General features: G+C 45.7%; 1 protein-coding gene across 2 annotated transcripts in view; it reads left to right on the forward strand.

Annotated features, from left to right (window-relative positions):
* The window catches only part of LOC122943830 (serine hydrolase-like protein), a 44290-nt gene extending 30431 nt beyond the window's left edge, over positions 1–13859 (forward strand). For both annotated transcript variants that reach the window (XM_044301890.1, XM_044301891.1), the window contains exons 10-13: positions 6489–6523; positions 9129–9205; positions 11382–11475; positions 13551–13859. In XM_044301890.1, coding sequence (XP_044157825.1) covers positions 6489–6523; positions 9129–9205; positions 11382–11475; positions 13551–13670 — 326 coding nt within the window. In that variant the 3' untranslated portion in view covers positions 13671–13859. The remainder of the gene's footprint in view (positions 1–6488; positions 6524–9128; positions 9206–11381; positions 11476–13550) is intronic.
* The last annotated feature ends 311 nt before the right edge of the window (positions 13860–14170 follow it).

A 14170-nucleotide genomic window follows, 5' to 3' on the forward strand; every position in this document is an offset into this window, starting at 1 on the left:
CCGACTTCTCCTGAGCCTCCGAGGTCAGGGGAATCTGCCAATACCCCCTGCTCAGGTCCATGATTGTCAGGTAGCTGGCTCCTGCCAACTTATCTAACAGTTCATCAATCCTGGGCATGGGGTAAGCATCCGAGGTTGTGATGGCATTCAGTTTCCGATAATCCACACAGAACCTGGTTGTCTGATCTTTCTTCGGGACCAGAACCACCGGTGAGGCCCAAGCGCTGTGGGATTTCTGAATGACCCCGAGCTGCTTCATCTCCTCGATCTCCCTCCTGAGGTCTGCCTGGACCTCCAGTGAGACACGGTAGGCGGACTGCTTGGTGGGAGCATGTGTACCTGTGTCCACATGATGGACTGCAAGGTGTGTTCTCCCGGGTTTCCCTGTAAAAGTGTCACGGTGAGCCGTCAACACTTCTAAGAGCTGAGATCTCTGCTGGGACGAGAGTTGAGGGTTGAGGGTTAAGTCCACCTCCAACTCTCGAGTGTCAGCTAGCAGATCTAGTAGGGGGTCGGCCTCCTCCCTTTCGGGCAGGCTGCAAACCGGCATAACATGTGGCGTTCTCTCGTGATGCTCCTTGAGCATGTTGACGTGAAACGTCTTCTGTCTCCTACCTCCCTCTCCAAGGCCCACCACATAATTTACCTTACTCAGACATTTGACAATGGGGTACGGCCCTTCCCATGCAGCTTGCAGTTTGTTTTGCCGCATTGGCAGCAGGACATAGACCTTCTGCCCCTCCTGGTAGATTCTCTCTCGGGCAGTGCGGTTATACCACTGCTTCTGTTTGCTTTGGGCCTGCACCATATTCTCCTGTACCAGACCTACCAGCGACTCCATTTTGTCTCGGAACCTGAGGACATAGTCTACTACAGAGACTTCAGTTCCGGCAACCTTGCCTTCCCAAGACTCTCTGATTAGGTCTAGGGGACCTCTTACTCGTCGACCATACAGGAGTTCGAAGGGCGAAAACCCGGTTGACTCCTGGGGAACCTCTCTGTAGGCAAATAGCAGGTGAGGTAGATATCGTTCCCAGTCCTTCCCTTGCGCCTCCACAAACGTCTTCAGCATCTGCTTCAACGTCCCGTTGAAGCGCTCACAGAGGCCGTTTGTTTGTGGGTGGTAAGGGCTGGCTACGATATGGTTCACCTGTATTTTCCTACAGAGCCCCTGCATTAGTTCAGACATGAACTGAGGTCCTTGGTCGCTGAGAAGCTCAGCTGGGAACCCCACTCTCGTGAAGATCCCCAGCAGGGCGTCTGCAACCTTGTCTGCCCTAATGGAGGATAACGCCACTGCTTCCGGGTAGCGCGTCGCGTAATCCACCAGGGTTAATATGAATCGTTTACCCGAACTGCTGGGGATGGCCAGTGGACCAATAATGTCCACGGCCACCCTCCTGAAGGGTTCATCAATTATTGGTAAGGGATTCAATGGAGCTCAGGTGACGGTCTCCTGCTTTGCCAACTCGCTGACAGGTGTCGCAGGACCTGCAGTACTTGGCGACATCTGCCCCGAGGCCAGGCCAGAAAAAATTCTGCATCACCCGGGACTTTGTTTTGGTTATTCCCAGGTGACCAGCTAAGGGGATCTCATGAGCCACTTGCAGTAATTGTTCCCTGAACTGCACAGGTACAATGAGCTGCCTCTTGAGTGGCCCCACCCTACTGTCACTGTGGGAGATGTCCTCCTTATACAGTTTCCCATTGTCCCAACACACTCGGTATTTGTCTCCCTCAGTGGGAGGGCTGGCAGCTAACCCTCTTAGCTGCTCCAAGGTAAGGTCATCTCGCAGGGCCTGCTCAAAGGCGGCACTACAAGTCCCAGCCAGCTGTCCTGTGGCGAACAGGGACAGTGGCTGAGGCTCTGACGCGGTTAAGTCCATGGGGTCCGAACCGGTGGAAGGGGACACTTCCACTTGCTCTTCCCCAATGGAGCGTTCCGCTGCGGCTTTTGCAGCCCTGCGAGTGACGGGCAACACAGGCACAATAATGTCATCACATTTAACATTTGCACAACTTGAATCAGTTAAACACATGTTTGCTACCTGTGTACATACACCCGCCATCCCCTCTACATCTCCTGTCATAGGAGAACTGCTCCCACACACCCCACCTCCCACCTCCCGCGGTCCATCCCCAAGGTTATCTGATGTTACGCAAACATCCTTGCACAGTACCTCGGGATGTCCAGGGACCTCCATAGGGACGGGTGAGTCCTGTGTGCTTCCAGGGGGCACGTAGCACGAGACCAATCGTCCTAGGTCAGTGCCTAATAAAACATTTGTGGGGATCTCCGCAGAGACTCCCACCTCCCTTACTCCACTCCCAGCCCCCCAATCAAGGAAAACACGAGCTAGGGGAACATTAGGGCTCACCCCCCCCCCCCAACTCCCGTGATGGTGAGGCTTTTGCCGGGAATAAGGTCTGTGTCATCCACTAGTTCAGGCCGAACTAGTGTGACTTCGGCTCCTGTATCGCGGAAGCCTGTGGTGCATCGGTTGCCCACAGTAACCGACTGTAGGTTGTCTGCGGTGTGTCTTGCAGCTCCATTCACTAACAGCACAGATGATGGGTTGCGGGCAAGCTTGCCAGGGGGTGCTGTCTTCTTCTCCGGGCACGAGTGGCTGAGGTGTCCTGGCTTGCCGCACGCATAGCACTTGCGCACGTCTGTCGGTGCTGGCTTGACTCCTTCAGGTCTTTGTGCAGGCCTGTGAAAGGGTCGCTGGACAGGAACCGACAAAGCTGGCCGGGAGGAAGAAGCAGATGAAGAGGTTCCTCCCAGACGGGACAGAGTGTCTTTGAATGCCCGAGTGCTGGGCATGGCGACGTATTCATCGGCTAGCTCGGCCGCCTCTCGCGCACTCTTCGGCTTGTGCTCACATACATATTTTTGCACATCTGTGGGGCAATTGGAGACAAACTGTTCTCGGTACCATCAGATCCGCCAGGGACTGCTTGGTGTCCTCTGTGAGGGGATCAGACCACTGTTGGAAGGTGGTCTGCAACTTGCCCAGATGGTCCATAAAAGTATCTCCGGGCCCTCTCCGCAGGGACCGGAACCGTAAACGGTAAGTCTCTGGAGTCAGCTGGTACTTGACCAGAATAGCCTTTTTGATGACCGCGTAACTGGTACGCTCTGCTAATGGTAGTCCGACCAGGGCCTCCATAGCTTTGCCCTTCAGTGCGGACATTAGATGTCCCGCCCACTGTAGCTCTGGTACCTGGTACTGCTGGCATGAGGTTTCAAAAGCATGCAGGAAAAGATCAATGTCACAGTTCTCAGACTCCATCACAGGCAGTTTTGGCTTGACCATCAGGGATGGGCTTGTGGATGTAGCATGCCGGTCGGACCCCTGAAGCTGTACTCGGGCCAGGTCCAGTTCATGCCTGCGGACAGCTTCCCGTTCTGCAGCCTCGAGCTCAGCCTTGCGCTCTGCAGCCTCGAGCTCAGCCTTGCGCTCTGCCCGACGTGCCTCCAGCAGCCGAAAATATAAGTCCGGGTTACTGAGCATTAGTTGGTCCAGACCATTTTGGGATGGCATAGAGACAGAGTTATGTCCAGCTAGAGGACTGCAAGCCCCAGCAGGCTGTCCTCCTCCAAGTTCATCATCCTCATTCTGGAAGGGGTCACCTGCCTCAGGGGCCCCAGAGTCTCCTCCATTCTCTGAATCCTGCAGGGATGACTCTTGACTCCTCCGTGCACATAACTCCTGGATAAGGACAGTCTTATTTTTCCCATATACTTGGATGCCTTTGTGCTCACACAGAGCTGTGATATCAGCCACGCTCAGGGCGTCATAATTCACGGATTCGGACATTATTGCCAAATAAAAGATAGGACAGAAAACAAGAGAGAGGGGAGGGTACTGTCGTGAATTATTATTCTATCAAAACTAATGCACTGTGCTTCGTCTTCCAGAATTTTTCAATCCTTTAGTACAGAGTTATGGACATAACTTCATGCACTAATATTCTAAGCATACAGAATCCCGTAAGCTGCCACCAGAAAAATGTCACGAACTATGGATCCGACCGCTCCGGATCCCACAGCTCTGACGTAGTGGTCTGTGACGGAGTCTGCGCACACACAGAGACCTCACGTGACCGGGGTATTACCACTCGGCTAACACCCCCCACTATACTTCGGTAACTGCCACCACGTGGGTTCCCGGTCCACGAGCTGACTATCCGGGTCATTCACTATCACACAGATCAGTGGATGAACCGGATATCACTTACTGACCAACCGCAGTCAATCACCCCCAGCTACAATTCCTAAATGCAATTAACTAACTACCTGGTAACGTCTCTTCAAAGGCAAGGTACGTTGTTCAGCAGCTTAGAATATGGAAGACTTGGCCACTTAGATTTTATAATCTTTAATAAGCGGTAAAAAGCAGTGCAGACAAGTCTAATGAAAATGACTATAAATCTACAGAATAATAATAACAATATAAATAATCACGACAGTTCAAATGAAAGGGAAAAAGATGAAAGAATACTTAGTTTCTCTGCAGGGTTTCAGATGGTCGTTCATATGTCCTTTTTGAATCCTTGCAAACCCCTTTTCAGTATGTATCAGGGGAGACCCTCAAAGTTCTTCTGATACAGGGATATGCCGTCAATGTCCAATTAAGTGTCTGGTGATGTTCCATGGGTCTCTCTCCTCTGTCCTTGTGCATGGATTTTTATGAACTCTCCCATGGGCAGGAGACTTACTCCTGTCAGCCAATGGCAGCAGAGTGACTGTGAATCCTAGGGCCTCCAAGTGTTTTATGACCCCATCAAAGTTCAGTTCCTACAATGAGGATTATACTTAAGCCCGTATCTCCCTGATACATCGGCATATTTTTATACAGAATACATATTTGCGATCCTTATTTATTTACCTACAGAATGAGACCACACACGGTAATGCTGGGACCTGTAGTTCTTCTACCACCCATAGGTCAGCTAAGGAATTACATCCTCTAGTCATATTTGATACCAAATTAACCACAATACTCTGTAGAGCCTGGATCTGGTGTCAGAAAGGGCATAAGTTGATTCCTAAATGAAATATGAAAGTGGACTGGTTTTATGCCCAGAGCTAATTAAGGGCTATTAGCTCTCCTCAAACCAGACCTGGAAATTAATGACGTCACGCTCCAGCCAGGCTTGACAGCGAGCTGATCTTGGACAGGATGAGCTGGGCCTGGTGTAGCTTTTATGACCTTTTATTGCTGGCCTTACAGAGTAGTGGTAATAAAAGTGTCCATCTATATCATAGGCGACCCAGGCTTCAGAAAGATGAGAGTTCACAGCTTTTTACATGGGCCAGAAGCATATAAGATGGCTACCCAGAGGAATTATGTATGTATGCCGGCACAAATTGCCCTGCACATAAAAAAAAAAAATGGCAGTTACACTTTAAAGGGAAGCTTTCACACGATACCAATATTCTAGATGCAACACTTGTTTTAAGTTAAGGGACAGCGTAATAACGCACAGAATCAGGAGGAAAGTTATCTCATCCTTTACCAATTATGTGCCCTCTTAGGGTATGTCACATTTGCGGGTTAGGAAAGGCTTTTTATTTTTCTACCACCATGAAAATGCCTTTTGTATGTGTTTTTTTTTTTTTTTTTTTTTTCCACAAAACGTTATGCTTTGAGAAGTGTTAGTTTTCTCAGTATAGAATTTTTTTTTTCCGTATGTGGTACGTTATCAGCCTTGCATGTAGAGGCACAAAGTTAAAGTCCCAGGAGAGACTTTTTCTTTTTCTTTTTTCTCATTTAACCCATAATAAATGGCTATAGCCTTAATACATTGAGAAGTGTTTTTTTATGTTTAGAAATCTAAAACCTATTACTGGCTTATTTACAGGCACAATATATGATTATAAAGAAACCAGCAAAATATATTAACTGTCAAATGAGTTTTTTTTTTTTTTTTTTTTTATAATTCTCAAAATTGAGGCAGAGAAAAAATATCTGAAGAAAAAATATCTCCCAAGATTCAAACCCGGGATCTCTACATGCAAGGCTGACCACTTGCCTCCAGGCTATGGCCTTCATTATGATCATATATTATGCCTGTGAAATAAACCAGTAATTAGCTTTCTAAGCATACTTATCCACTCTTCTCAATGTGGTAAGACTACAGTAAGTAGTGTATATTATATGTACATGCTAAAACATAAAACTACACCAATCTACTTAGCTCCTTCTGCTCTAAAACACTGTGCATGTAGCTTATATTGCATTGTCATGGTGATGAGTTCCCTTTAATTCCTCACCTCAAGCATGCTCTTTCACAACTAAAAGATGAATCAAAGGTAATTATATATTATTCTTGTATATAAATGGTGACTGACTAAAGAGACACTTTCCTTATTGAATATGAGGATAATCATTTTTCTGTAATTTTTTTTTTTTTTTTTAACTTATTTATTTATTTTTATATTATTGAACGTTAGGAGAATATATATTTTTTTTTTTCTCCAGGTGTGGTGTTTAGTCGTGACATAAGGATCACTGTGGTAAGGCTAGAACTTTTTTACTTGAAACAGAGGAAGTATAAGAAGTTTAAAGGACTTGTCTGGGAATAATGAGATTTTCTCAAGTGCCTCTGGTGTCTCCTTGTTCAGGTCCCTGAAGTGTTGACATCCAGTGCAGCATGGTCACACCTCAGCAGCCACGGTGTGAATGGTTCCAACCAATTTCTAAACACCTCAGCGGCCACATCACTTCTGAAGCCATTCATTGACTGCAGTGGAGCAGGTAACCATACTGCAATGGATGTCAACATTGTAGGGACCGGAAGGAACATGGAGACAGCTCGAAGGACTGGAGCGTCAGGGAGCAGGCAAGTATGAATCTTTTGGTCAGAGAGGCAGGCTACTGGCACTTGATAAAATCTTATCAAAAGTGGGGGGAAATAGTAGTGTGTCTTATACAGCGAATGGTGCAATTTTTTAATGTCTGACACGGATACATCGCCAGTCGCTATGCTGCACAGCCCGGCCTGCGATGTATCAATTACAGTAAACCTCTATCACGCGGGGTGGGAGGAGGGGCTGGAGGCCGGCAACTGCTGTTGCACTTGCAGCGGGGCCCGGTGTAGTCACTGTGCTCCATTACACCAGGCCCCGCTCACAGCAGTCTACAGGTAAAGTCCATTTATTTAATGCTCAAACAGTGGCTCTGGTTTGTTAAACTAGCGTGATCGTCTGTAGTAGTACTCACTATGAAAGCGGCGGGCAGGCTGGCAGCAGAACGTCACTCACTAGGTCATGCTCCTCCCACTTCATTAATGAAGCTGGCGGAGCAGGAGCGTGACTGAGTGATGTTACTCTGCCGGCCTGCCCGCCCCCATCATTATAACGCCCGTTATAGAAAAAAGGTCAAAATAGCCAATTTGCCATATTTTCATTGCTTCTCTTACCCAATTTTTTTTAAAATAAAATGTGATCAAAAAGTCACATTCCAAAATGGTATCAATAAAAACTACAGATTGTTTCACAAAAAAATGAGCACCCACACAGCTCAATAGATATAAATATAAAAAGGTTATGGGGGTCAGAATATGGTGATGTAAAAAATAAATAAAAAAAATTCTCAAAGCTTATTTTTACACTGTTTTTTTATACATAAAAAAACTAAAAAACTATACATATGTGGTATCATTGTAATCGTACTGACCCAGAGAATGAAGGGCCGTTTTGCCACAAACTGGTCCCTGTGGGAACAAAACTCTTAAAACTGTGGAGGCATTTATTTTTTTATTTTTTCAATTCCACCCCATTTGAATTTTTTTTTTTCCCTGCTTCCCACTACATTGTATGCCGTAATAAATAGTGGCATTAGAAAGTACAACTTGTTCCATAAAAAATAAGCCCTCATACAGCTTTATGAATGGAAATATAAAAAAAGTTATGGCTCAAGGAAGATGGGGAAGAAAAATAAACACGCAAAAACAAAAAAAACCTCCAGTATACTAAGGGTTAAACAGTGACAGGTTACTACTTTGAAGCAGAATCGATTGTGGATTTCAATAGAAGTCAATGGGGAAGCAGTAAAAGTCGATTCAAACTCTTCTTAAATATTTGTCAAAACTCCTCTAAAAAGTTACTCCATTTTCTTTCTGTTGTGGATTTTGCTATGTGAATATAACCTTAGGCTGCTAGAATATGTCTGAAGATTTGAAGCTAAAACCAGATGTAGCTCCAACTTCAAAACTGCATCAGAAAACGTGAACGTGTACCGGAACTCTTGTAACAATTTGCACACACATCTCTTTATAAGGCTGAATGCACACGGCCGAGAGCTGCTGTACAGTAATACACTATACGAGTGCATTACTGTACAGCAGCTGCGGCATGAAGCGCACGGCGGCATAACAACCAGCTCTGAACAGGAATCCAGCCCGGCATACCACGGACCGCTCTTGGCCGCGGAACACAGCCGTGTGCATTCGGCCTAAGCCAGTACAATTTGAGTAATTAGGGCATATTCCCAGCACCTGCTTTCCATGTTCCACAATAAAATACATAATGCAGTTTATTGCACCTAGATTGTGGTGTAAATTTTGCCAAAATGTGGCGCAATTTGCTAAGTTTATAAAAATTATCTGCACCTAGCCCAAAATGGGGAATGGCTTACTGGAAAATTAGTGAGGCATTGTGGAAAAGGGGATGTGGTTTAAAATGCACCAAAATTGCAGTAAAATTCTGTCAAAAAACTAAGCCAACCAATAGTGGGTATAGAGTTATAGACAAGTGTCCGTCCCTGCAATGGATTTATCATCCAGCCTGAGCCCCTGTGATTAATCTGAGGCAGGTCTGAACGCCCTATCAAAGCTTACACCATCTAGAGCTTTGCTAAATCTGTCTTATGGTTCATTCAGACGACTGTCAGTTTTGCAGTGCGCAAATTGCGGACCTGGGAAACACTGATACCGGCTGCATGTGTTTTGGATTTTGCTGAACGTAATGTCCAGCCCTATGATAGAGATGCCCTTTCCTGTCTGCAATTGTGGTCAAGAATAGGACGTTCTATCTTTTTTGCGGGGCCACAGAACGGAAGTACGGATGTGGACAGCGTATGGTATGAAGTTCTTATATTGCTTTGTTGTTTTGTCCTCAGTACAATTCACTGCCTCTTTCTCCTGAGCAATGTTTGCATATGATGAAGTCCATTCAGTGCAATGTCCATGTTATTCTGTAAGTATCAAATTCTTTAAGGGGGTTCTCAGAGATTTTCATATTGATGGCCTATCATCTGGATAGGCCTTCAATATAAGGGCGGTGGCGGTCTGACTCCCCAGACCCCCCATCAGATGAGTGAGGTGGCTGCGGCGCTCACCGGAGCTCTGAGCCCTATGGCCTCCTCTCAGCTCACCAAGCACAGCGCTGTACATTGTATAGCGGCTATGCTTGGCATTGCTGCTAAGGCCCAATCACTTGAAAGGGACTGAGCTATGCCTAGCCAATGTGACCAATGAATGTGACATCATTGGCCTAGAAAGAGGGCAAAGTCCGCACAGAGCACCGCAGTCTCTTAATGCAGCTGATTGGTGGGGATCCAACTCCTAGCACCCCCACCACTCTCATATTGATGACCTATCCTAAGGATAGGCAATCTGTATAAAAAAAAATCCCGGAATATCCCTTTAATTGATGACTGCATGCACTTACAGTCAAAAGGCAGGGTCTTGGCAGGCCAATGCTTACCTGTTGGAACCTCAATGTTCTACCACAAGTGGTGTTGCTTAGGTCTTAAAACATCAGGGGCACGAGCCCAAGCAGATACACCCACTGTACACATGCACCGCTCCTCCGCCCACTGTACACATGCACCGCTCCTCCGCCCACTGTACACATGCACCGCTCCTCCGCCCACTGTACACATGCACCGCTCCCCCGCCCACTGTACACATGCACCGCTCCCCCGCCCACTGTACACATGCACCGCTCCCCCGCCCACTGTACACATGCACCACTCCCCCGCCCACTGTACACATGCACCGCTCCCCCGCCCACTGTACACATGCACCGCTCCCCCGCCCACTGTACACATGCACCGCTCCCCCGCCCACTGTACACATGCACTGCTCCCCTGCCCACTGTACACATGCACTGCTCCTCCGCCCACTGTACACATGCACCGCTCCTAGAATCAGTTAATCGGCCCATAGTGTAACACACCTAGATGAAAGTGGACTTACATGTAGCTTCCCTGCATTGTTTGCACTTCTCTGTTCTCCTTCACACTGGCACTGATTGCTGCGGGGCTGGAAGAGGCAATTTACACATCCCTTTTACTGGTGCCAGCACTGGTAAGGACAGGACACAGTAGCTCTGTAATCTGCTTGTCCTGTCTTGGATGTGGTGCTCAGCTGCTAGGCCTGCTTAAAGGGGTTGTCGAAATACCCATATTCCGCCCGGCAGTATGTTTGGTGACGTCACTGGCTCTGATGGGTGTGCTTTAGCTCTGCCCTAGCAGTTTTACTGGCTAGGGCAGCGCTAAGGCCCGTCTATCAGTGCCGGTGACATCACCGGGCTTCCTGGCAGCCCCAAGGAGAGCCCGGTTCATCACCAGAACTCCTGAAAATGCCTTTTCCCTGCGCGATTTAGAGTCGGAGGGGCTGCTTGGGTGAAAGACAACTCCTTTAAGGGTCTGAGAAAACTACAGGACGTTTTTCATAGATTCATACTGAGCCGCCAGTACAGGGTCATTTACATACACTTTAGACTGGCATTAAATGGAGCTGTTAATTATATGTTTAGTGTGTCTCTGGGTAAACTCATACGGAGCTGCCCAGCAGCTCAGTGCAGAGCAATGGAGAAAGTGCTGGCCAAAGGTTCGGAGCCAAATGCTTGTAATCTGGGGCCAAGGCCCCAGATCTAGGTGCCTAGCGACGGCCCTGTCTACCACCAAGAACTCCTCTCCTTCCCATGTTTGCTTACCTGGCTGCAGTGGTGACGTGCCCTTATACACATGACCACTGCAGCCAATCACTGACCTCAGCGCTCTCATGCCATATACCACTGAGGCCCGTGAACAATAGCATTTATTGACAGCTCATTATTATAATCCTCTCTCTAATTGCATTTTATATTTTTAACATTTGTTGTTGGGGATATAATGTATTGGCTTGCTGATCATTGGGTAGTCATCTATATCATTGCTCGATGACTACCCAATGATCAGCGGCGGCCGTGCAGGGATCTGGAGTGACTACTAACTACTGGAGTTAGCTACAGTAAGACATGAGTAGTGTACCGCAGTTCTGAGCACTGACAGAGGTGAAATGAAGGGCAGTACGAAGATAATAACTAGTAATGTGGACTCCCTATCTGCAGTACTACTGAAACCAGGCCAAATGTTTTCTTACAGGGCAAATGAAGGAATATCTGCTGATTTAATGCGAGGCGTTAACACAGATGTGGGACAGAACCTACTAAATGGATATAAAGAAAACTTAAAGGAGGTTAGTTTATGTATATTTAATTTTTTATGACATGTAAAACCTATTCTTATCTGCTGATACCACTGTGTGGAACTTCGCTAGATGACATTGACCGTTCTAGTTAGCCCCCAGATACTGACTTCCAGCCCCTAAGGAGGAATTGTTAATGTCCTCTATCAAATCTCAGAAATAATGGATGAAATTTAAAGAGTTATTCCCATTGCCGCATTTCCGCTGTTTCTGTAGCTCCCAGTCCACTAGTTTCTAGCACCTAGTATCATTCCCATCTCTGCCATGAAAGACTGCGATTGGAATAACCCTTTAAATCTTTTTCAGGTCTAGGTGTATAATCCAAAGGAAAGCAAAACGCAGTATTTGTAACCAATTTATGCCTCACAGGAATAGGTGAAGGGAAGAATACAATGCATTTGGAAAGTTTTCAGACCCTTTCAAAAATCCATGCAGCAGATCTGTGCATAATATGCACGGTGTGCAGGTACAATTAAAGGAATTCTAAAGCCTTGAAAAGGATAATAAATCTAAACAGGGAATCTGTTTATAGTTAGCTAGCGGGATTTTCTGCATGTTGCCAAAACCAACAGTTGTAAAAATCCATCAGAAAACTGTTATTGAATAGCTAAAGGGGGGTGTAAAGCGAAGGCTATGGGGCTTAACTATTATTCTGACTCCGATTGATGTAATAGCGATTTATCCCTAGTGAGACCTCTATGCCTGGCCTGTATAAGCAGATATAATCACTGCGGACAATCCTATTCTGTAAGCCAGATAAGAGTACAGCAGAACAGATGGATTCCGGTATTGTGCGGTCAAAAGATGATGCTTTTGTAAGCATACATGAGAATATATGTGTAACTGTGCAAATGTCTGGAGCAGAATGAAGATACAGGAAGTGAGGTACACAGAAGAAGGGGTGGAGCAAAGAAATGATCACAGATATCACGAACAGAAAAACAAGTGCAATTCCAAAAACGACCACTAGATGGGAGCATATGACCAAATATAGAATATCATATGAATTAAACTATATAGATCTAACTGCGTAGCAGCACAACTATCTTTTTTCTGCTGACAGGGTAGAAAGAGGCAATGTCTTAGGCTACTTTCACACTAGCGTTTTGGCTTTCCGTTTGTGAGATCTGTTCAGGGCTCTCAAAAGCAGTCTAAAACGGATCCGTTTTGCTCTAATGCATTCTGAATGGAAAATGATCCGCTCAGAATGCATCAGTTTGCATCCGTTCAGTCACCATTCCGCTCTATAGGCGGACACCAAAACGCTGCGTGACGAAGCGACGCCAAACGGATCCGTCCCCCATTGACTTCAAGACGGATCCGTCATCGCTATAGAAGACATAATACAACCGGATCCGTTCATGACTGATGCATGTGGTTGTATTATGGTGACGGAAGCGTTTTTTGCAGATCCATGACGGAAAGTAGCCTTAAATGCAGACATAAATGTGAGAAAGGGGGTAACAAATTGGCTGATGTCCTGGGGCACATACTGAAAATGTCATTGTATATTTGTAAGTTTTAATTGCAATATGAGGTACAGTAGGATCAAAGAAAAAAAGAATAATATATAAAAATTTCTTTTTTTTTTTTTTTTTTTTTCCTGTTTAGTGGCCAATTTTGGACCTCAGGACACATTTATTTAGTTGTTTTGTTTATATATTTTAAAAACTATGGGGCATATTTATTAAGACCAGCGTTTTAAAAGCTGATATTAATAAAGGCCCATAGCTGGCGGTGGATTTGCCGAAGTTATGAAGAGGCGCCGACGTCCATAAGCAGCACGTCACTGCTGGGTCATGTGCCAATTCCTGGAAAACCCCTTTAAAACTGTACTTTGTCTTCTGCCACATGACCATTTAGGAAATAATAAGTGACAGTGCCAGACTCCCACAAACTAGTTTGACCTGAATATATCCAGGCCTTTAACAATATATTAATTGTTGTCCCTCTAGTCGCATTCCAATAAAATACTTGACATTATTGTATTTTATTAAGTAATTGTGAGCAAAGCTTAAATGCAGATTGTGGTTTGATTTACATTGTGTTTTGTTTTGTCTCTTCAGCGCTTTCAGTCCACTGTTGTGGATGGAAATCATTTTGTACATTTGAATGAACCAGAAAAGATTGCTAAAATCATTGCTAATCAGCTGTATGAACAGCCTTATATTCACTCACGGCTTTAACATGTGACGGCGTCACCTTCCTGTCACTGCAGGAGGAGATGGAGTATAAAAAGCCATCATTCTGAAATGCATCTAAACAAGGAATCGATCAAACAAAAACATCCGTTCAAAAAATAGTATCTTTTATTGAAAGACTAAACTCTCCAAAGCAGCCATTGATCAAATGTATTCACGTGTCTGACATAGTAATAAAGCAGTATTTATATTTCATTGTTTGTGCGCTCCTTATTTTGGTGAAGCAGATCTAAGAACAAACTGCCTCCTGGGGTACCGCCATGCTTGTTTTCCCTTTTTTTTTTTTTTTTTTTTGTGTGTGTGAGGGGGGGGGGGGGGCGGCTTATTTTGAAAAACACCATCAAATCCATGCATGTTTTATTTAGGGCTGTTCTGACATAAAGCTGTCAGTATGATCCTGTAGAAGTAAGGTCAAGCAGATAAACAGCATTAGGCTACTTTCACACTTGCGTTCGGGGCTCCGCTTGTGAGTTCCGTTTGAAGGT

The sequence above is a fragment of the Bufo gargarizans genome, chromosome 7, assembly GCF_014858855.1.
Source record: "Bufo gargarizans isolate SCDJY-AF-19 chromosome 7, ASM1485885v1, whole genome shotgun sequence".
NCBI classification, from domain to species: Eukaryota; Metazoa; Chordata; class Amphibia; order Anura; family Bufonidae; genus Bufo; species Bufo gargarizans.